This window comes from Mirounga angustirostris, unplaced genomic scaffold, assembly GCF_029215605.1.
Source record: "Mirounga angustirostris isolate CCGP_5_RB_7025 unplaced genomic scaffold, mMirAng1.0.hap1 SCAF_13, whole genome shotgun sequence".
Classification (NCBI taxonomy): Eukaryota; Metazoa; Chordata; class Mammalia; order Carnivora; family Phocidae; genus Mirounga; species Mirounga angustirostris.
In genome coordinates this window covers 16,972,040-16,993,405 of record NW_026991721.1, presented here as the reverse complement: position 1 = coordinate 16,993,405, position 21,366 = coordinate 16,972,040, and the positions used below count along the sequence as shown (strand labels likewise).

At 45.8% G+C, this 21,366-nt stretch overlaps 1 protein-coding gene across 3 annotated transcripts in view; it reads left to right on the top strand.

Annotated features, from left to right (window-relative positions):
* EXT2 (exostosin glycosyltransferase 2) overlaps positions 1–21,366 on the top strand; it is a 133,561-nt gene that overhangs the window by 16,115 nt on the left and 96,080 nt on the right. For all 3 annotated transcript variants that reach the window (XM_045893863.3, XM_045893864.3, XM_045893862.3), the window contains 4 exons: positions 1,008–1,124; positions 12,159–12,354; positions 14,182–14,321; positions 16,935–17,028. In XM_045893863.3, the coding sequence (XP_045749819.1) occupies positions 1,008–1,124; positions 12,159–12,354; positions 14,182–14,321; positions 16,935–17,028 (547 nt within the window). The remainder of the gene's footprint in view (positions 1–1,007; positions 1,125–12,158; positions 12,355–14,181; positions 14,322–16,934; positions 17,029–21,366) is intronic.

The following is a 21,366-nucleotide window of genomic DNA, read 5'->3' as shown; positions in this document are numbered from 1 at the left end:
AGATTGGGTTTTCCAGGGGTGGTTGGAAAATCTTTGAACTTCAACTGGTCATGTTCGAAGGGAATGTAGGTTGTCATCAGGGCAGGGCGAGGATTGGTAGCAATCAATATTGCAAAAAATGTGGTTTCTCAGTTGAGACATTTTGGCTCAGACAGTGCGATGCGTGAAACTGGCAAAACTCTGCCCCAGTAAGTGATTTTGATGGATTTGGGGCCCCAGGGATAGAATAACAGTAAAAGTTGGTGTGATCTACACCTGCTTCCTTTTTCTGATGAAGTGTCACTGTACTGTTTGCTGGATCCAATTAAAACAGTATGTTCACAGCTTTCTAATTAAGGAGAAAAGCTAGTGCGTGCAAAGTGCAGGTGAAGCACTAACAGTCCAATTGTGGATTCATGCTTCCGGTACGGGGACTGAGTAACTGCAATGCAGGCGAGAGCTGGTGGAGACCACATGATCCACACGCAGCTCTGGGACAACACGGAGGGACCTGCCGGGGTGGGCATTGCAGAGAGGCTGGGGCGTGCGCAGCACGGGATGAGATACTTTGCTGTCCCCACTGCTTTCTGTGCCCATTGTCACCTAAGATTCGGGCCAGAGGGTCGGTGAGCGACTGTCTCAGCAGGCTTCCTGTGCAGACCTGTTGTCTGTTCTTGCTGGTGTGAGTGTTGCGGAACGAGGTAGGACTTTGGGGAGAGGTGAATGGAATCTGAATAAGGTAGCAGAGGGGCTGTTCACAGGGTAGCCTCTGGGCTGTGATGTGTTTTAAAAAAATGGAAAAGAAGGAAAGACCACTTAGGACCCCAGAAGAAGGCTGCTAACTCAGGGATCGATGTCCAGGAGGTATGACTGTGAAACATTGAGCACAGTGTCTTCAGAGACAAGTGACTCAGGAAACAGGCCTTTGTTGATATTATTGTTGACCCAGTTACTCCTATCCCTTCCCACGAGCTTATCAGAATGAAGACCTTTCTTTCTCATTGTTTGACAAAATCCTTTGCTTTCAGGGCTCTGTTGGCTGGTGGTGGCTTTTCTACGTGGACTTACCGGCAAGGCTATGATGTCAGCATTCCTGTCTACAGTCCACTGTCAGCGGAGGTGGACCTTCCGGAGAAGGGACCAGGGTAAGGGGCATTCAGCTCAGCCAGGTGTGCTGTGAGATGCTGATGAGGTTCTGCATGCTGGGTGTCCCAGGAACCGAAGCCTTGGTGACAGGCCAGGGGCTGGGAGTCTGCCATCTTCCCCACCCCACCCTACCCCTGTTTATCCTTCAGTTTTCTCTGGCTCAGTGAATGTACAGTGCTGTCTACCCAGCTTTCCAGATCTGGAATCCCTTTGGTGTCCTTAATTCCTTCCTCTCCCTTACTTCCTGTACCAGAAGAGTAAGTCCTGTTGATTGTCCCTCCTGAATATTTCTTAGATCTGCCTACTTTTCCATCTCCTCTGCCCACCCCCCGCCGCCCCCCGCATACCAGCTTACTGTCATCTCTCCCTTGGATCCTGGAAACGGGCCCCTGTTGGGTTTCCTTGCCTCTAGTCTTGCTGCCCCACAACCTGATTGTTAGTGATTTCCCATTTCCCTTCGGATAAAGCCCAAACCCCTTAAATGTCTTTCACGACCCTCTGGCACGTGACTACTCTTTCCATCTCTAGGTTGTTGTTTTTTTTTTTCCCCTTTTAGTTTTTAGAATGAGCATTGCTCTTTCAATTTTTTGCGGGGGCTGCAAATACTTTCCATGGTCTGGAAGTCTTCTTCCTCATTTTCATCAGACTGATGACCTGCCTGTCCTTTAGGTTTGAACTTGAGTATCTCTCACTCTAGGGGCACTTTCCTAGGCCCCCGGAGTGGTTCTTCTGTTTTATGCCCCCATAGCAGCCTCCACTTCTCCTACTGTACCAGTCACTGGGCTGTGTTGTTATGACTTGCTCACAGCTTCTCTGCTTGGGATTGTGGATTTTGCAGTGAGGCTGGTGCCAGGTCTGTTTTTCTGTTTTTATTTTATTTATTTATTTATTTATTTTAAGATTTTATTTATTTATTTGAGAGAGAGAGAGACAGCACGAGCAGGAGTAGGGGCAGAGGGAGAGGGAGAAGGAGACTCCCCGCTGAGCAGGGAACTCAACGCAGGACTCGATCTCAGGACCCTGGGATCACGACCCGAGCTGAAGGTAGACACTTTACCGACTAAGCCACCCAGGTGCCCCCCAGGTCTGTTTTTTAACTGCCATGTTCGCTGTGTCTGTCGCATATGGGTTCATATTGTTGACATGTGAGTGAATAAACGAGAAGAGCTGACAGCTTGGATGTGTAGGGCATTTTGTCTAGCCTTTTTTGATGTAGTCTGTTTAAAATTGTGCTAATTCACAGTGAGAATCTCAATAAACTTTAAACAAATGTGATGATAATGGTAGTATTCTTGTGTGCCATGTGCTCACTTATGAAGGTGACTGATTTGTATATTGCCACACTAGAAATATCATAGAGGGTGAGATTTAAAAATCCACACATAGGATTTGGTCTCAGAAATGAGTCTTAAGGAAATAGTTTGCAAAGCATCCCAAACTTCCCCTTGGATGCCTTTATGGATTCTTTGAGAAATCAGAGTGTGTTGTACTTTGTAGCCTGGTGACCAAATTCTGGAACTTATTTTAGATGTAGCAGATTTTGTTATTTAGATAAGGGGAGATTGAAACATTTTTCTGCCGTTAGGCAAATACAAAGAAAGACTGAATAGTTCATGAACTTACTGCCTAGGTCAACTTTCTGGATTTTTCTGTTAATGGACTCCCAGAGTTGACTTTTTCTTTTGTTATTTTGTTATTTTTTAAATTGAGATATAATTGATTTACCATAAAATTTACTCTTTCAAAGTATATACTCCAGTGGGTTCATTTATTTTTTATTTTTTAAAGATTTATTTATTTATTTTAGGAAGAGAGAGAGAGAGAGAGCCGTTTCTGTGTCGTCTTTGGAGAAATGTCTGTTCATGTCTTCTATCCATTTCTTGACTGGATTTTTTGTTTTTTGGGTGTTGAGTTTGATAAGTTCTTTATAGATTTTGGATACTAAACCTTTATTGGATATGTTGTTTGCAAATATCTTCTCCCATTCTATAGGTTGCTTTTAGTTTGTTGATTGTTTCCTTTGCTGTGCAGAAGCTTTTTATCTTGATGAAGGCCCAGTAGCTCATTTTTGCTTTTGTTTCCCTTGCCTCCGATGACGTGTCCAGTAAGAAGTTGCTATGGCCAAGATCTAAGAGTTTGCTGCCTGTGTTCTCCTCTAAGATTTTGATAGATTCCTGTCTGACATTTAGGTCTTTCATCCATTTTGAATTTATTTTTGTGTATGGTGTAAGAAAGCAGTCCAATTTCATTCTTCTGCATGTTGCTGTACAGTTTTCCCAACACCGTTTGTTGAAGAGACTGTCTTTTCCATTGGATATTCTTTTCTGCTTTTCAAGGATGAGTTGGCCATAGAGTTGTGGGTCCATTTCTGGGTTTTCTATTCTGTTCTAGTGTGTCTGTTTTTTGTGCCAGTACCATACTGTCTTGGTGACTGACTACAGCTTTGTAATAGAGCTTAAAGTCCAGAATTGTGATGCCTCCAGTTTTGTTTTTCTTTTTCAGGTTGCTTTGGCTATTTGTCATCTACCCATTTTTTTTTTTTTATATTGGGTTTTGTTTTTGTTGAGTTCTAAGGATTCTTTATATATTTTACTTACTAGACGCATATCAGATATATGATTTGCAGATATTTTCTCCCATCCTGTAGGTTGTCTTTTCACTATCTTGATGGTGTCCTTTGATGCACAAAAGTTTCTTCTTTTGATGAAGTCTGATTTATCTATTTTTCCTTTGGCTGCTTGTACTTTGGGTGTCATACATAAGAAATCCTTGACTAATCCAAGATCACAAAATTTAAACCTGTGGTTTCTTAGAATTTTATAATTTTAGCTCTTACATTTTGGTTTTTGGTCTATTTTGAGTTTATTTTTATTTTTATTTATTTTTAATTTTTAATTTTTTAATTTTTTTTTTATTTATTTGACAGAGAGAGACACAGCAGAGGGGGAACACAAGCAGGGGGAGTGGGAGAGGGAGAAGCAGGCTTCCCGCAGAGCAGGGAGCCCGATGCGGGGCTCGATCCCAGGACCCTGGGATCATGACCTGAGTCGAAGGCAGACGCTTAATGACTGAGCCACCCAGGTGCCCCTTGAGTTGATTTTTAAAAAAAATTTATTTATTTTAGAAAAAGAGAGAACAGGATTCGGGGGAGGGGCAGAGGGAGAAGAGACTCTTCAGGCAGACTCCCTGCTGAGCACAGAGCCTGATGTGGGGCTCGAGCTCACAACCCATGAAATTGTGACCTGAGCCGAAACCAATAGTCGGACACTTAACCAACTGAGCGATCCAGGCACCCCTATTTTGAGTTAATTTTAATATATGGTGTGAGGTAGGGGTCTAACTTCATTCTTTTACATGTGGATATCCAGTTGTCTTAGCAACACTTGTTGAAAAGACTGTTCTTTTCCCATTGAATGATGTTGGCATTCTTGTTGAAAATCAACTGGCCATAGGTATTTAGGCTTATTTCTGGACTCCCAATTCTGTTCCATTGGTCTATATGTCTATCCTTATGCCAGTACCACGCTGTCTTTTTTTTTTTTTTTTAAAGATTTTATTTATTTATTTGATGGAGAGAGAGACAGCGAGAGAGGGAACACAAGCAGGGGGAGTGGGAGAGGGAGAAGCAGGCTTCCCGCAGAGACGGGAGCCTGATGCAGGGCTCAATCCCAGGACCCTGGGATCATGACCTGAGCCAAAGGCAGACGCTTAACAACTGAGCCACCCAGGCGCTCCCCCGCTGTCTTGATGACTGTAGTTTTATAGTAAGTTTTGAAATTTGGTAATGTGTGTCCTCCAACTTTGTTCTTTTTTTAAGGTTTTGTTTTTTGTTTGTTTTGGTCTATTCAAGGTCCCTTGCATCTTGATTACTTTTTAAATAATGCAACTGGAATAAGTACAGATAAAAAACAATTTAAACTCTTTGTGCTTATAGGAATTCAAAATTAAAACAGATTTACAAATTAAATGCAAACAAATCTACAAAACTAATAATATTCACATTAACAATATAGCTGAGGCTTTTTCTTTGAAACTGGATTGTGTCTTTTAAGGTGAGTGTAAAGTTAATTAAGGTTTTGGGGGTTTGGCATGCCTATGGGGTTTGCCAGTGGGGTGATGATATACTTCTCTCTACCACTTTTTCTGTTTGACTAGGAAGCTTCCCTTTGGCATATTGTGACATCATTTATCTTCATCTGGTACAGATGCCTGATTCATATTTCTCCTCACCATTTTGTTATGACAATCTTAAAGCCAGGCAGCAGTGTTTAAAAAATTTGACAGCATAGTGAATATGTGTATGCCCATCACTTAGGTTCTGCAATTAGCATTTTACTGTACTTATACATGATTTACATTTTAAGTCTTCCTCTCTTCCTATTAGCCCACTAAATACAAACTTGGACATTGAAAAACTCTTAGCAGTATTTATCATTAAATATGAGCTAATTTTTTTTGATCATCATCAAGATGAAAATACAAAATAATTCTTACAGAGGAGACTGGAGAAAAGGATATGGTTCAATGCTGTGTTTTTTTTAATTAAAATTTTTAAAATTTAAATTCAATTAATTAACATATAGTGTATTATTAGTTTCACAGGTAGAGTTCAGTGATTCATCAGCCTTACACAATTCATAGCACTCACCATAGCACATACCCTCCCCAACCACCCCATCTCTCCCACCCTCCTCCACTCCAGCAACAGTTTGTTTCCTATAGTTAAGAGTCTCTTATGGTTTGTCTCCCTCTCTGATTGTGTCTTGTTTTATTTTTCCCTCCCTTCCCCTATGCTCCTCTGTTTTGTTTCTCAAATTCCACATATGAGTGAGATCATATAATTTTCTTTCTCTGATTGACTTACTTCATTCAGTGTAATACCTTCTAGTTCCATCCATGTTGTTGCAAATGGAAGGATTTCATTTTTTTTGATGGCTGAGTAATATTCCATTCTCTGTATATACCACATCTTCTTTATCCATTCATCTGTCGATGGACATCCAGGCTTTTTCCATAGTTTGGCTATTGTAGACATTGCTGCTATAAACATTGGGGTACATGTGCCCCTTCAAATCAGTATTTTTGTATCCTTTGGATAAAATACCCAGTAGTGCAATTGCTCTTTTTTCAACTTTTTGAGGAACCTCCATACTGTTTTCCAGAGTGGCTGTACCAGCTTGCATTCCCAGCAACAGTGTAGGAGGGTACCCCTTTCTCTGCATCCTCACCAACATTTGTTGTTTCCTCACTTGTTAATTTTAGCCCCAGTGCTGTTTTGAGACTAGATTTCTGTAATGAGAAAGGGTGATCTGTGTCAGTGTGCCCAGCTGGTACCCTTTGGGGTGGTACAAGTTTCTGTCACATATCTAGGATCTTAATTTGGCATATTTACATAGCATTAGATATAATAGATATTATAATGTAATATAAATACATTATAATAGGTATTATAAAACTGTAATAGTGGAGAAAAGTCAGTTAAACTTAGAAAAAAGATTTTATTTCTCTACTTGCTGCTTCTGTGAACATTTACTTAAATTTAAATCAGTTGTGTGATTTTTGAAAGTTGTTTTTTAACCTTCTGCTTTTTTTTCCCCCGAAGTTGTTCTGGAAATTGTTTAATTCAGTTCACTGCAGTTCAGATCAACCCTTTATTGAAGGCCTGTTTGGACCAAGCCTAGCTAGGCTGGTGGTTCTCAACATGGGAGGGGGTTGATTTTATCTCCCCAGGGACATTTGGCAATATACGGAGCCTTTTTTGACTGTTGTGAGTTAGGGTGTGTGTGTGTGTCGGGTCCCCAAGACCACCTCCAGTTTCGATGATTTGCCAAGAAGCTCAGGACTCAGTATATAGTCACACTCATGGCTATGATTTATTGTTGCAAAAGGAGACAAAGCACAGTCAGCAAAGAGAAAAGGTACACGGGGTGAAGTCCAAGGAAACTGGGCGCAGGCATCAAAGGTCCTGTCCCAGTGATGTCACACAGTCACACAGGATGTGCTTAATTCCCCCAGCAGCGAGTGGTGACAACATGCATGAAATATTGCTTATCAGGGGACTCGTTAGAGACTCTGTGCCCCCAGTTTTCATCGGGAGCTAATCACATGCGTAGGCTCTGCTGGGCATGTGCCAACATTTCAGATTTCCAGGAGGAAAGTGAGTGTTCAACATAAGCCATATTGTTTGTACAGACAGTTTGGGCACAGGAAGCCACTCTTATCAGTTCTGGGGAGGCTAGGAACTCCCCTAAAACTGAAGTTCCCATACACCAGCCAAGAGCCAGCCTCTCAGAGGAGAGCGGTCAGACCTGGTGTGTTCGCTCTGTTCTGCACAGGGTGCTCCTGGCATCTAGAGGGTGGAGGCCAGGGGTGCCACGAAACCTCTGTGGTGCCCAGGGCACAACAGAGAATTGTGGGCTCCCCATGGCCCCAGTGCTGCGGGGGAGGGAAGGGGGAGGGTCAGGGCTGTCTCTTCAGCTTGGCTGCCTCTGGGCCTTTCTTTCTTTCTTTCTTTTTTTTTTTTCTGGGCCTTTCTTTCTTAAGAGTGCTTAAACTCTACCCCCTTTCTTACCTAATCTCTCTAGTATAATCTAGCTCTCTTGTGTTGCTTCAGGACTCTTCCTTCCCTTCAGGTTTGACCTAGGGAAAATACCTACTGAAAAGAAAAGATTCAGTAAAACAGAGAAGAACAAACCGCCTCTGAACAGTAAAAATTATTTTCAGGCAGTTTCTTTTAAAGATTTAAACTGCCATAGTGGTGGTATTTTCTTAGTAACTTAATCTCCCTAGTTTTTATGTATAATTAGCCTGAAATGAAGATCTCTAGCTAGATCACTTAAGGTCTCAGGCTCTGAGGTTCTGCATCCAATAACTAGCCAGAGGAAGAGTCAGCCTACCAGGACGGGGAAGACAGCTAAAGGCTGCCTGGGGCACCATGCTCCCTCTGCTGGCCAGTTGGTGGATTTCTACAACTCAGCTGGACCCACACTCCACTTCCCTCCAGCCTGCAGTTTGGCCCTGAAGTTTTGGTGTTTCTCTTATAAGCAACACTCCCTTCTCTCTAACAGAAACAAAAAAACAAGAAGAAGAAGAAGAAAAAAAAAAGGGCAAAAACAGACTCCAGACTCCTGACCCTTTCCAGGGACTTGGGAGGAGGCCGGGTGGGTGACCTGATGGCCGTGCTTTGGATTTGTTGCGCTTTGTGAGAGTTGCTTTGTGAGGGAATTCCCACATCTCTTGAGGGCTACAGAGAGTAGTGAGAGCTTGGTTTTTATTTTTATCTTAAATCTCTCTCAATATTTTTTCAATGGGAAGCTGAGGGTTGTTGCTATTGATAGCTTGTTCTCACAGCTGTGCTGGTCTCAGCTGGAATTCTTGTCATTGTCTCTACGAGGAACTAAATTGGGAGTTTACCACTGTTCCTATTGAGGGAGACTTCAAGTTCTCAGCATGATTTTACTTAAACTTCGGTTTCAGCACTGCTGGGAGGAAACATGAAAGTCCTAGCTAGTAATTTTAGTCCTTAAAAGAAAAACAAATCCACCTTACAATTTTGTTTGCTTAAAGCTAAAATGGGCACACTCCATCAGCCATCTGTCAGGTCAGGGAGAACCAGCATGCAAGCAGGGGGAATGTTTCTAGACTCTTGTGCACATCTGCACATTTATGCTGAAAATGGAGTAATGGTAGAGTAGGGATCCAGGGATCCAGGGATCCTGGCGACCGAATATCTGAAATAGAACTTTGTTTCTCAACGGTGAAACTCGACCGGAGTCCTTTACTCAGGAACTTCTTCGAGCATTGCACATGAACATCTGTATTTATTTCTGTATCTGTGTAGATGGATAGTCTCTATATTATCTGTGTGCATTGAGAACCATGCATTCATATCACCATCTGCAAATCCATCCAGCACCACAGGAGCATTCTGGTTTTCTCCCTTTGCATATTTGTAGCTCCGTTCTCTGACAGTGAGAAATCTGGCTCCCATTTATCCTCAGTAGTTTTGCTTACTTGCTCAACCCTCTTGCACTGTGTTGCCCCTGCCTCCATCACCCCCACTCAGACTCTGACTCCCCCACATTGTGCTCCCGCTGCTCACCACACTGGGGCGCTGGTACCATTGCTCTCACCCTCCCCACGACACGGCATCTTTCTCAGCCTGTCCGGGCTCTAACACTCTGCCCTGGGATTCTCACATGACCTCCCAACCGCACTTGTTCTCCAGCATCCCGCTGGGTTGCCATGCTACTTTTACCCCTGCCCCCAGTGCCGAAACCTTGGGTACCCTTTCAGGGCTCTCACACCCTGCACTGGGCCAACTCCCAGATCTTTCCCAAGTAGAATCCTTCATCCTCAAAAGGCATCCACACTCTGGGTGGGCCATTTCTGTCCCCACCCACGCCATGCAGTACCACTCTTTTCTCTCTGGAACTCCAACACTCTGTGCCCTTCTGCGTGGACACCCTCTTGGGTACTGGCATGTCTGTTCTTATTCTAGACAGCGTAGAGCATCGCCAGTTTTATGGTTGCAGCTCTACTTAAACAGAAGGTTTCCAGAAACATCCAGCAAATACCAGTGCCCCATGAGATCCATCATAGAACCAATGTCTTAGGAATTGGAAAGACCTTTAAAGGTCATTCAGCCCTAACTTGACGCATGGCTGATTTCATTATAACTTGTTAATGAGAAGTTTTCTGATTTGAAATAAAAAATAAAAACCAAACCCAGTCTATTTCATTTCCAAATAGCTTTCATTGTTAAGGTGGTTTTAAACCCTGCTTGTCTTGTGAGTTTGCCTATAAGTCTTTCTCTTGTTTAAAGAGACAAGTTTGACTACAGAAATTTTTTTTAAATATTTTATTTATTTGATATAGAGAGATACAACGAGAGAGGGAACACAAGCAGGGGGAGTGGGAGAGGGAGAAGCAGGCTTCCCGCCGAGCAGGGAGCCCAATGTGGGACTCGATCCCAGGACCCTGGGATCATGACCTGAGCCGAAGGCAGACGCTTAACGACTGAGCCACCCGGCGCCCTGATTACAGAAATACTTTGAAGGGAGATGGTATTCGCTTCGAGATGATCTGCAAGTGCTCTTATGTGTGATCTTTCCATCACCAAGTCATCCCTCTGTAAACTAATGTTTTTACATAAGAAAAATTATTGAGGCTCAGGGCTGGGAATAGAATCCAAGAGTCTATTTCAGTGTCTAGAAGGACTGCTTTTAGCTATAAATATTCAGCATATTGTTCAGTAAATTGTAACTTAGGGGAAAGTTGCCCAGCATGAGAGGAACCCATCTGTACAGCTGATCCAAACTGACTCCCCGATGGGTTGCTACTCCATGTCTTTCTTATCTCCACTTACCTTTACCCTGTGGTCTGGGTCTGAATGACCCATCAAGGACAGCTCTATCAAACAGACCTTTCCGCGGTGGGAGACCATCTGTATTTCTGCTGTTAGGTACCCCCTACCTTTCATATGGCCATTGAGAATTTGAAATGTGGCTGGTGTGAGAGGAACTGAATTTTAAGTTTAATTTAAATGGCCTCATGTGGCTACTTGCTGTTAGACAGTGAGGTTTTGGAGAGTGTGCACATCTCTTTCTTTCTTAACCGTGGCAGGGAAGTACCTTTTGCTTGTAGTTCAGCCGCTTAAAGGAATTACCAGAAGAAAGGGTCCTGAGGATTTGCAGGCCATCTGGCTGTGGGGTGTGTTGCTGTGTTTTCTGGAGTTTCTGGAGCTGAGCTGGCTGGAAAGGGGAGCATTCCCCTTCTCCACTCATTGTTCAGTGTGTTCGGGACTTGAAGCTTAGTGCTGGATAAACCGTGATGACCTTTTCAGTCAGAGAATGGTTGTTCTTTGGCTATGGATGTATGGGTAAGGTGATGTTCACCAGCTAGAACCCCCAAATAAGTCTAAGAAACTAAAAAAAAAAAAAAAAATTTACCGTTCCTTTCTCCCAAGGCAAGAAAAAGGAAGAGAGAGAGCTGGAGGTCACACAATATAGGTTTCGGTCCTTTCTTATGTGCGGACTCGTATCAGCTTGTCTGATGGCATTAACTTTCCCTGGTGCAGACCAGTGCGGGGTAGATCCCTGTGAGTACTGCTTCGAGGTCTGATGGGTATTTCACTTCTTGCTGGAAGCTGCTTTGTATTACTCATCTCTTTGACGGTGATTGCTAGTGGCCCTCAGCCTGTGTAGAGTTTATGAGCTGTAACCTCTCCGCCCTGTGGGGATCTTGCCTTCCAGGGCAGAGTTACTTACCATCTGGTCCCCCCCAGAACTCCCCCTCGACTTCTGGCTTACTAACTTTGTGTTCGTGTGTTTGTCTTGTGGAGATCTAAATGGCACTAGACCCATGGAAATGCTTTCTTCACTCCATTTTCTCTTAGACATCCTTGCTATCCAGATGTTAAGACTGGGTTCCCTCCTTTGGTGAAGGCAGTTTTTTCCACGTGTTGTTCTCAACACCAATTCAGTCTTCCTGTGTGCGGGTGGCCTTGAGGATGGGGGCTCTCTTCCCTGAAGTGTCTCCGTAGCCTGAGGAGGCCATTCAGCAGCCAGAAGCAGTCCTTCACCTCTTCTGGTTTTACCACCGGTACTGCCCATCAGCCAGCTCTCAGTTCCTTTTCAGATTAGAGACCTCAGATATAACTAATGGTGGTAACACGTTGATGTTTCTTCCAAGTAGTCAGCCGGTTGGTTTCTCTCTTTGTCCACGCACGCACATACATATTTATAGCTTGCTGTCCAAGCTTGGCATATTACAAGCATTTCCTCAAAACCTGAAGAACTTCTCCCCAATAAAATCTTTAATGATGGCACGTGACTGAGTCATACCTTACGTTCCTATGGTGTATAATACTGTAAATCCTAAGCAATGCTGCAGAGCGTGATTTCCCAGAAAATCGAGAGATGTGAAGTCCGGTGAGAACCCACTCCCTGCCGTAAGTTGAACGTCCGGGTTTGTTGTACCTTGACCAGCGAGCCGGCGGCAATGTTCCAGTCACGCTTCTTGCTCTCTTGCAGTCCCCGGCGGTACTTCCTCCTGTCCTCTCAGATGGCTATCCACCCCGAGTACAGAGAAGACCTGGACGCCCTGCAGGCCAGACACGGGGAGTCGGTGTTAGTGCTGGATAAATGCACCAACCTCTCAGAGGGTGTCCTGTGGGTGCGTAAGCGCTGCCGCGAGCACCAGGTCTACGATTACCCCCAGGTGCTGCAGGTGAGTGTCTGCCCTTAGCCGCCAGGCTCGGGAGAGGTCCCTTCCTCGAAGTAGCACGCACCCCAGCAAAAGGCCTTGTTTCCCACAAGCAGCCAGGGAATTACCCAAGGGGAGAAGAGAACGTAGTCCTGCTCTTTACCAGCCACGCGGGCCCTCAGGTGCGTCGGCGTCTGGCGTCTGCTGTTTGTGCAGAGCTGCTTGGCCTCTGAGTACTCCTGCCCCTTTCAGACATCCGTTACCCTCCAGAACCGCAACTGCGATGGGTTTGCGGAGAAGTCACATGGACAGTGGGCAAACGTGTTTTACTTTTCCCCCTGTATTCCTAAGCCCATGCAGAGACATCTCCTCTTCAAGGTGGCAGCTTGGAGCCTCTGACATGCGGGCCCACGAGGCCGCAGTCAACTTTTGCTGGGAATGGAGGGTTTTCGTTTTTTGTTACTGTTTTGTCTGTTGGTGTTTTGCCACCCTCGGCATGTCCTACTGGTAGTATGTCCTTCGCCTGAGTCATGGGCATGGCAGTATTTCCATACTCGAGCGTAAGAGTAGTCCTTTGGGGGATATTTTAAGCATAAGCAGGATGCTTGGCATTCCAAGGGCATGGGGGCTAGGAAAGGAGAAAGTGAGTTTTGTTCCCTGAAATATTTAAAATAGTTCAAGGGGAAATAGCAAGGAGCTGGTGTGATTCTTTTTTTTTTTTTTTCAATCTCCAAAGAGAACTGGCCCATGCTGAGATTGTTAAAATACTTTCTCTCCGAGAAAGTGCTGCGTGGCCTCTGGAATGTCTGACTGATAACAGTGGTGATGTGAGCAGGAGTATTTATAGTAACCTTTGTCTAGACAGGAAAAATGGTTATCAGCACGTGTGTCCACATCTGGATGCTGACTCTTCAGGGCAGGCTGAGCTGTCCACCTGCACCTCTAGGCGCCATGACTGATTCTCTTCTTCAGCCCTTGCTGCTTTCTCATGTATCCCTGGAGGAGTTTGGCATATTGAGTTTCTTTACATTTTTTTCTGAACTTTCCTTTTCTCTAGCTGTAAAGATGAAACAGTGGGTTTTGGGGTTTTTTTTTTAATCTTTTTTTTTTTTCCTCCTGAAGAGGCAAAAACTGGGAAAAACCGAGTGTTGGAGAGAGGGTCGTTTCTTATTTTTGCTTACCTGTCACAACTGCTTGTTCTCCTGTACGTCTCTCATTTTCTGAAACGTTCCCCACATTGACTAGGCTTGAGGGAGGGAAGGGAGAAGAAACTTGCTTTCTGTTTGATTTATTGTTCTAAGAAGAACATATCTGCGTGTTTTCAAAGGCACTGCATACGTGAAATGAATATCTTCTATGTACAGAGCACACTGCTCAGTGCCATGAGGAGTAGAAAGATGAGAGTTGATAGCTTCCCTCTAGGGGGTCCTCTAGAAAGCCTGAAATGCCCAGACAAGTAATTCTGTTGTGAGGTAGGCTGAGGTAAGCGCCGTAAGTGATGCTCAGCCCCCGTGCCTCGGTGTGCGTGCGTAGTGTGGGGCTGGAAGGAACCCGGCTGTGGGAGGTCACATCACTGAGGGCCCAGAAAAGACTTGGACGTTGGCTCTGGACATTTCAGATGCCACCAGTAGCGGCATCGAGGTGACACTGAAGAGTGGAAGCACCAAGCGTTGCAGCCAGTTGAGCTTTTCAAGTTCCCCTGGTGTGAGCTTTATCTGTTCGCGTTTTCGGTCAGGGTGTCTCAGTAGCGCTTGGCTTCAGCCCTCAGGAGAACATGATGGTCTGCAGTGACCAGAGAGTGGGTCAGCGAGACTGGTTTGTGATCCCCTGCCTCTGCTTGTGTTCCCGCAGGAGGCCACGTTCTGTGTGGTCCTTCGTGGTGCTCGGCTGGGCCAGGCGGTACTGAGTGACGTTTTACGCGCCGGCTGTGTCCCAGTTGTCATTGCAGACTCCTATATTTTGCCTTTCTCTGAAGTTCTGGACTGGAAGAGGTGAGTGTTACCTTGTAATAAACTTCACACCAGTGGTTCTGTGTGCATTAGATTTTGAAAGCCCCCTCAGTAATTGTAATGCCTACCTAGGTTTGAAAACTACTCCTGCAGATTGTTTTGCTGTATTTTCCATCAGAAGAGTTAGTCTGTTGGTCTAGAGCAGAGGTTCACAAACTGAGGCCTTTGGGCCAGATATGGGAAGCTGCCAGGTTTTGTAAATAAAGTTTTATTGAAACACAGCCATACCCATTCACTCACGTATTATCCCCTGGCTGTGTCTATGCTGCCGTGGCGGAGCTGAGTAGTTGTGACAGAGATGATATGGCCCACAAAGCCTGAAATACGTACTGTCTGGGCTTTTACCAAAGACGAGAGCAGTGGTTCTCCCTTGTAACTGCAGAGTATAGTCACCAGAAGGACTTTAAGGAATGCTGCACTTAAGAGCTCCGTGGGTGTGATCTGCAGCCACAGTGGTGAAGTGCTAGAGACTCTGCAGAGTTTGCATGATGTTACTAGCTGGAGGGGGAGTGCCGCCGCATGCGTGAAAGCTTAGAGACATTCCCAGGGCACAGAAGGGCAAACATGGGTCCCGCTTGGTTATGGCTGTAATGGACAGAAGAGCCCTCTGGTCTCATGTTGTTTCATTTCCCCAGGACTTTGGCAGTTAAAGATTATTGAAAATTAGCTCCCTTTGTGTATACCTCTCAAGCTTGACTCCGCCTCAGATACTTAATTACTTTCTCCTCTCCCACCTGTTCTGATATTTCTGTTCGTGTCTGATCACCATAGGTATTTGAACAATGCAAGTAACATTCATTCTTCTGTACACTGATTCATCTCATAGTTATTGGAAAGTCTCCTGTGAATAATGCAGTCTCTGCTCTTAAGGAGGCTGGGATCTAGTGGGGAACAAACCAAGCGTTCTAATAACATGTGATAAGTGCCTTGTAGATGCCTGCACAGGGGGCAGTGGAAGCCCAGCACAGAGGGGTAGCCTCATTCAGCCTGAAAGACGAGGCTGTGTAATTCTTTTTATCTTAAGAGAAGTGCTGAGCCACCTCCAGTCATTTAAGCATCCGTGGAGACATTTGTTGAGGCCCTTTATTTGCGAGGTACTGTGTTAGGTATGGGGATACAAAGATGATCGGTCAAACCTTGCCTCCAGGAAGCCACTAGCCTACTGGTGGAGGATAGACAGGTGAACCAGCCGTGACCGACTACTGCGATGAGATGCAGCCGGGCTGGGTGGGATGGTAGGAGAAGCGCGAGGAGGAGGCGCACACCTCTGCCGGCAGTGGAGTTGGTGAGGGCTTCATGGAGGCAGTGACCCTGAGCCACGGCTGGAAAGATACTCCTGTGAGAATCCAGACCGGCTTGGGTAGTTGTCCTTATGGGTAAGTGGTGGAAGGGCTCTGGATTCGGAGCCAGAAGGCCCAGGTTCAGGTAACCAGCTCTGTCCCTGGCTAGCTTTGTGATCTTGCCAAATCGTTTCTTTCTTTCTTTGAGCCTCAGTTTTCCCATCTGTACAATAGAAATCGTGCACTTATTTAGCAAATATTTACTAAGTGCCAACTATGTGTGCTAGACAATGTACCAGGTGCTCAGGGGCTGCTGGGGAGTGGAACCAGGCGTGGTTTCCGTCCTAACAGACTAGTCTTGCTGGGGAGCGGGTTTCAGATTTTCATAAGTTAATTGGTACAAATAAAATGGGAAACCCTGCTAAATGCCCTGACGGGTGGGTGGTTGCTGAGCCCTCTGTCTCCCTCACCCATGTGTCTGACCTGCGGGCAAGTCCTCACCACTTTCCCCGGCTCTTCTACTGTATTTTGCGACCGTCTCCAGCCGTTCTGCTCCTGCTTTCTGCAGTTTCTTCCAGCACTTTAGGCAGAATGGCCCCGTTGGAACTTAATCAGATCATGCCAGCTCTGCCTAAAACCTTCTAATGGCTTTCTGTCTCAGTTAAAGCCGAGTCCTTACCACAGCCTGCAAGGCCCCGTGCGCTTGCTGTTCGCCCCCCTCCCCTGTTTACCTCCTGGTTTTCTCCATCTTCTTTACTCCAGCCACGCCGGCCTCCGTGCTGTTGCCAGAACATTCCCAGCATGCTGCTTCCTCAGGGCCTTCTGCCTAGAATGCTCTCCCGCAGGTGTTCCCGTGGTGCTCAGCCCCAGCCCTTGTCTGATTCGGTCGCTGTCGTAATCCCAGCACCTGGCACGTGATAGCGGCTCCGTAAATACGTGCTGAGTGAGTGAATGGCTTTGAGTAGGGAGCTAAATGAGGAAAGTCCTTGTTCGTTCAGAGCAGGCAGTGAAGTTAAAGAGTATACCAGGGAGCAGGAAGTTCACACCCACAGGCCCCGTGGTGGGCAGAGCATGGTTTGCTGGAGTACACGGGTGGCATGGAGGGAGGTGAGGAAACGCAGCAGGCCAGAGAACGAAGGCCTTTGAGAAGGGGGGCCCTGAGGAGAGGATGGGGAGCCACTCGCCGGAGGGAATGCGGGCTGAAGGAGGGTGCAGGTGTGTTGTTTCTGCTCGGGAGAACGCAGCGGGACAGGTCTGTCAAGGTGCTTTGTGTAGAGCGTTGGGTGTATAGAAACTGTTTTGGTGTCTTCTCTAGAGCATCTGTGGTTGTCCCGGAAGAAAAGATATCTGATGTGTACGGTATTTTGCAGAGCATCCCCCAAAGGCAGATTGAAGAAATGCAGCGGCAGGTAAGAGGCCAGGCAGGCCTGCTTGGGGGGGTGGGGGTGACACGGGTGGTACGGAAGGGTGGCCTGCACGGTGGGGATACACATCGACAGAGCTGACTGAGTGAGCGGGGCGATTTCCTCCGCTAGATCGACTCACCAAACCGGAGAGAGGAAAGCGGACTCAGGTGAGTCGCATCAGATAAGGTTTGAGATAGTAACTATCAGAGGTTTAAAAACTCTCCTGAGGTAAGCCTCTTTTTATGTTTTAGGGTCATAGCGTAGCAGTGTGTTCAGGATGCAGAGCCTTTTTGGATGGCTGTTCTCACAGCGGGTGATAGTTGTCGTGACTAAGGCAGCTCAGGAAGTAGGGACATTTCAGGGTGATGCTTCTGAGTAGCTGTTGACCAGGAGAATGTTGTCATATCAGCAGGCCTAGGTTCCCGGTTCCAGTGGCCTCCCTCACGAGCGGTGCTCCCTGTCCCCTGGAGCAGGTGCTGCACCCCTGCCTCACTGTCTGGTGTCTCTTCCACCTTCTGATACCCCTTCCCCTGGGCTGCTCTCCACGGTCTGCAGCATGCCACTCGGGGCCACAGATAGTCCTGCTTCTCTTTCTTTTCTCTTGCCAGAGAGAAATTTAGGTGGGCGGAAATGTTAATAAGCAAGCTAAAAAAAAAAATTAAAAAAACTACCCCAAATTGGTACTATGCTTGTTGTTTCTTTTCTTTTTAGTAGATTCTTAAGGTTTTTATTTTTGTCAAAATTATCATTGTAGGAGATGAGCAGGAGAGAGGTTGGAGGGGTCTCAGCATTAAGTCCCTCATCTTTGCCCCCACTTGGGGTTCCACAGCGGGCGACCTCGGGTTTTTCTCAGCTGATTTTCCTCAGCGGCTGCTTGGGCCCGGAGAGTCAGCCACCACGTCTCGTTCTGCTTTTCAGCTTCCCCATTTTGTTGCTTCAGCTCGTCTCCCATCTTCTTGATCTTAGAGTGACGATGCCTTCATTTTTAAAAATTTGTCGTAATCGTCATTTTAGGGTTTTAGGAGGCAGGGAGAATTAGCGGATGTGTGGATCCACCACTTTCTTACTTTAAACCACGGAGACGGCCGCGTCACGCGGTACCGGTCGTGCAGGTGCTGACCTCAGACTGCCTACGCCCGTGCCGTCTCGGCTGGGCACCGACTGTACCCGTGGCCAAGGCTTCGCCTTCTCTGGACCTCAGTGACCTCACTGGTAACACATACGGGCATTGTGATTGGAAGACAAATCACAGGGGTGCCTGGGTGGCTCAGTTGGTTAAGTGCCTGACTTTGCCTCAGGTCATGGTCCTGGGGTCCTGGGATCGAGCCCTGTGTCCGGCTCCCTGCTCAGCAGGGCATCTGCTTCTCCCTCTCTGTGCTGTCTTCCTCTTTCTCTGTGCGCATGCTCTCTCTCTCTTAAATAAACAAAATCTTAAAAACAAAACAAATCACAGTCGGATTTTAGCCTCTCCATTTTTTTTTCAGAGCTGTTCATGTTCATTTTAAGTGTTTGGGCTTCTCAGTTATCACTTCACTACTCACCTCGTCTGAGTTTCAGTCAGAAAATCCGTCTGGAGATCTCTAGATTCCTCATCTCAGCCTATGGTTCTTACAAGTCGTATAGAAGAAAATGTTCCTTTTCACAGAAGAAGAGTCCTGGTGTGTGAGCTCTGGATGTTTCTTTTATGGCATCTTGATTTATTAATGTAACTAAGTAGGAGTCATCTGCCAAATCAGATACCATCTTAAGATTCCAGTCTGACAAGGCCAAGTAAAAACCTGGCACCATCCTGTGGAGGAAAAAGAATCATTGGGTTTTTGGAGCCGAGCTCCCACGCTAGCTTATGGAACGCCATTGTTGCCCAGAGCCGGCTGGGGAACCACAGGGCTGAGGTAGGCGCAGCTGGTCGTTTCTGAGTCCGGGCTCCGAATCGTAGAGCTGTTGAGATAGAATGAATAGAGGTCATTAAAAATTGAGTACTTTGAGGTTATTTGGGTTCAAAGAGATATCCTTGGAGTCAAAAGACTTGGATATGAGCCCTGGCTCTGTCCCTGTGAGTTAATACAACAGTGATAAGTCACCAAAGCTCACTAGGCTTTCATTTCCACCTTTATGAAATGATGGGGATGGCTAGATCCTTTCTCATGTTCCATTCAGCTGTTTAAAACGTCTGTGAACCTCTTGTTCTTAGCAAGAATATTACCGTCCTTGACAAAATGAATGGCCCAGTGGCCATCTCTTCTCTGCTGCACGCCTCTAGGCCCAAGGGCCAGTCACTTCCTCGGGTGGTGAGTGCCCCACATTGTGTCAACTTGGACAGAAAGGCAGTCTTGGCACTTCCCCGCCTCCTTTTCCAAGTCTTCCTTCGGCTTTCTCATGTCCCTCTTCTCTATTGCTTTCAGACCTTCTAAAGCAGTCCACTGCAGTGCCCCATGGAGACCTGCTCCCCTTTCCCTGAATATTCTGTATGCCCAAAATGACCTCTTTTCTTCTCCCAATCTCAGATTTCTAGACTGAACTCTACCAAAGGTGAGATTACCTGGTTGAATTAATTCCCAGAGAGGTATAAGGTTGACCAGGTTCAGCTGATAGACGCTAATAGCACACCCTTCTCCCAAGGTGTGATAACCAGAAAAGACTCTAGATACTGTTAACTGTCCGGTTTTGGGGCAACATTGCTTTGATTGGGAACCACCGTCCTATTGATAGTGAAGTTCTCATCTAAGATTAGAGAGAGTTTTTTTGTTCTATAGGATCCTTTGCAGAATCTGCTTGTCATTTTGCCCTCTGGTTAACCCATCGATTTAACCTGACCTTGGCAGGAGTGCCTGAAAAAATAGTACACACTTGGTTCTGGAAAGTTTTTACACCTTAGTGAATTCTCTTTATGGAGGTCAAATTTGGATCTTTTTGTCAGACAGGTATAAATTTCCAGGGAAATCCTGTTGTATCAGTAGTTGATACCTTAGAGCCCCTGGTTGATAGGTCAGAATGAGCTGAGCCTGAGCAACAGTTGAATTTCTTGCTCAGCCGCTGAAAACTAGCTTGAGAAGCTGCAGGGACAATTGCAGCCAGCAGAGGTCTCCATCCACTTTTAAGTGACTCCTTTTCCTTTGGACCCTGTCAGTGTTTCCAAGAAATCCTAAGGTGCTTCTTACTGGCATTGTCTTCGTAGTCAGTCTCCAGAGACTATTTCTTTCAGGTGAGGAAGAAATAGTGCTGAGCACAGGATTTTTGCTGTCTGTAGTTGGAAGAGAGCTATGTTTCTGAATTGACCCCAGCGGAGTGGGGGTGCAATCTTGGTGATGGAAATATTTTAGTGACATTTTGCAGCTTAGAGCTCGGGATGAGGGAGGCTGCAGTGTGACTGGTGAGGACCACGGTGAAAGTCTTCATCGTGACTTGAGCAGTAGGATGCACCAAGGGAGAGACACTTTGCCTAACAAGGAAAAGTAGGTAAATTTGCCTCCTGACCTTAGATGTGATGTCGAAGCAGCCCTAAAGTTAAGTACGAGGCTAGAGCCTAAAGACAATAAGTTATCTACTCCTGAAAGCTGACGAGAGTATTGGACAAGCTGGGGGTGGGGAGAGCTTAAAGGTTTTCTTTGTGGGTAAATTAAAAACCAGTTCCTTCAATTAGTAGAGGGTGAGAGTTGTAACAGTATAAAGCCAACTTATCAGTTGGCCTTTTATCATCCCACAAGCTAAATTAACTAGTTAACTTAGTGAAGCCCTAATTAAGTGTTGTTTTTTCAAGGGTCTCGAGATGGCGCGAGATAGTAATAAATCTGTGATCCCCACTCCAAAGGCCTAATTGTTATCTTGGTGATGTGTGGGTATAAGCACAAAGTTGAGAAAATGGTGCACATTTTCCAAAGTACATTAGGGATCTGAAATGGAAGGGAAAAGTTATGGGCTGAAGTTGTCAGGGACAGATTTATTGGGGGGGTAGCATTTGAGGTAGGCCTTAAAGGTGGAGAGCCCTATCAACCACCTTTCTTACATTGGAAGACAGGAAGATGTATGCAACTGAATATTCTTCTGTGGTCAGAAGGAACATTCATATTCCTAGTCTCTCTTGAACGACAATAGAAAAGAAAGCAATCTAGGATCTTGGAAGGCTGGGTAGACACGGGACTGTATAGTTGGAAATGTTTGTGTGGATAGGGAGAAAGGCGTAAATGGATCCTCGGTTTATCTGTTGAGTGGAGTTTCCAAACATTCTTTTATTGGTCAGTGGCTCCACCGGCAGTGACCTCTAACCTCAGCCACACTAGGAGGTGGAAGTCAGGAGCCTGCCTTGCCTTTGAACTCTTCTTTGTACTCAATTGACTGGGAGCC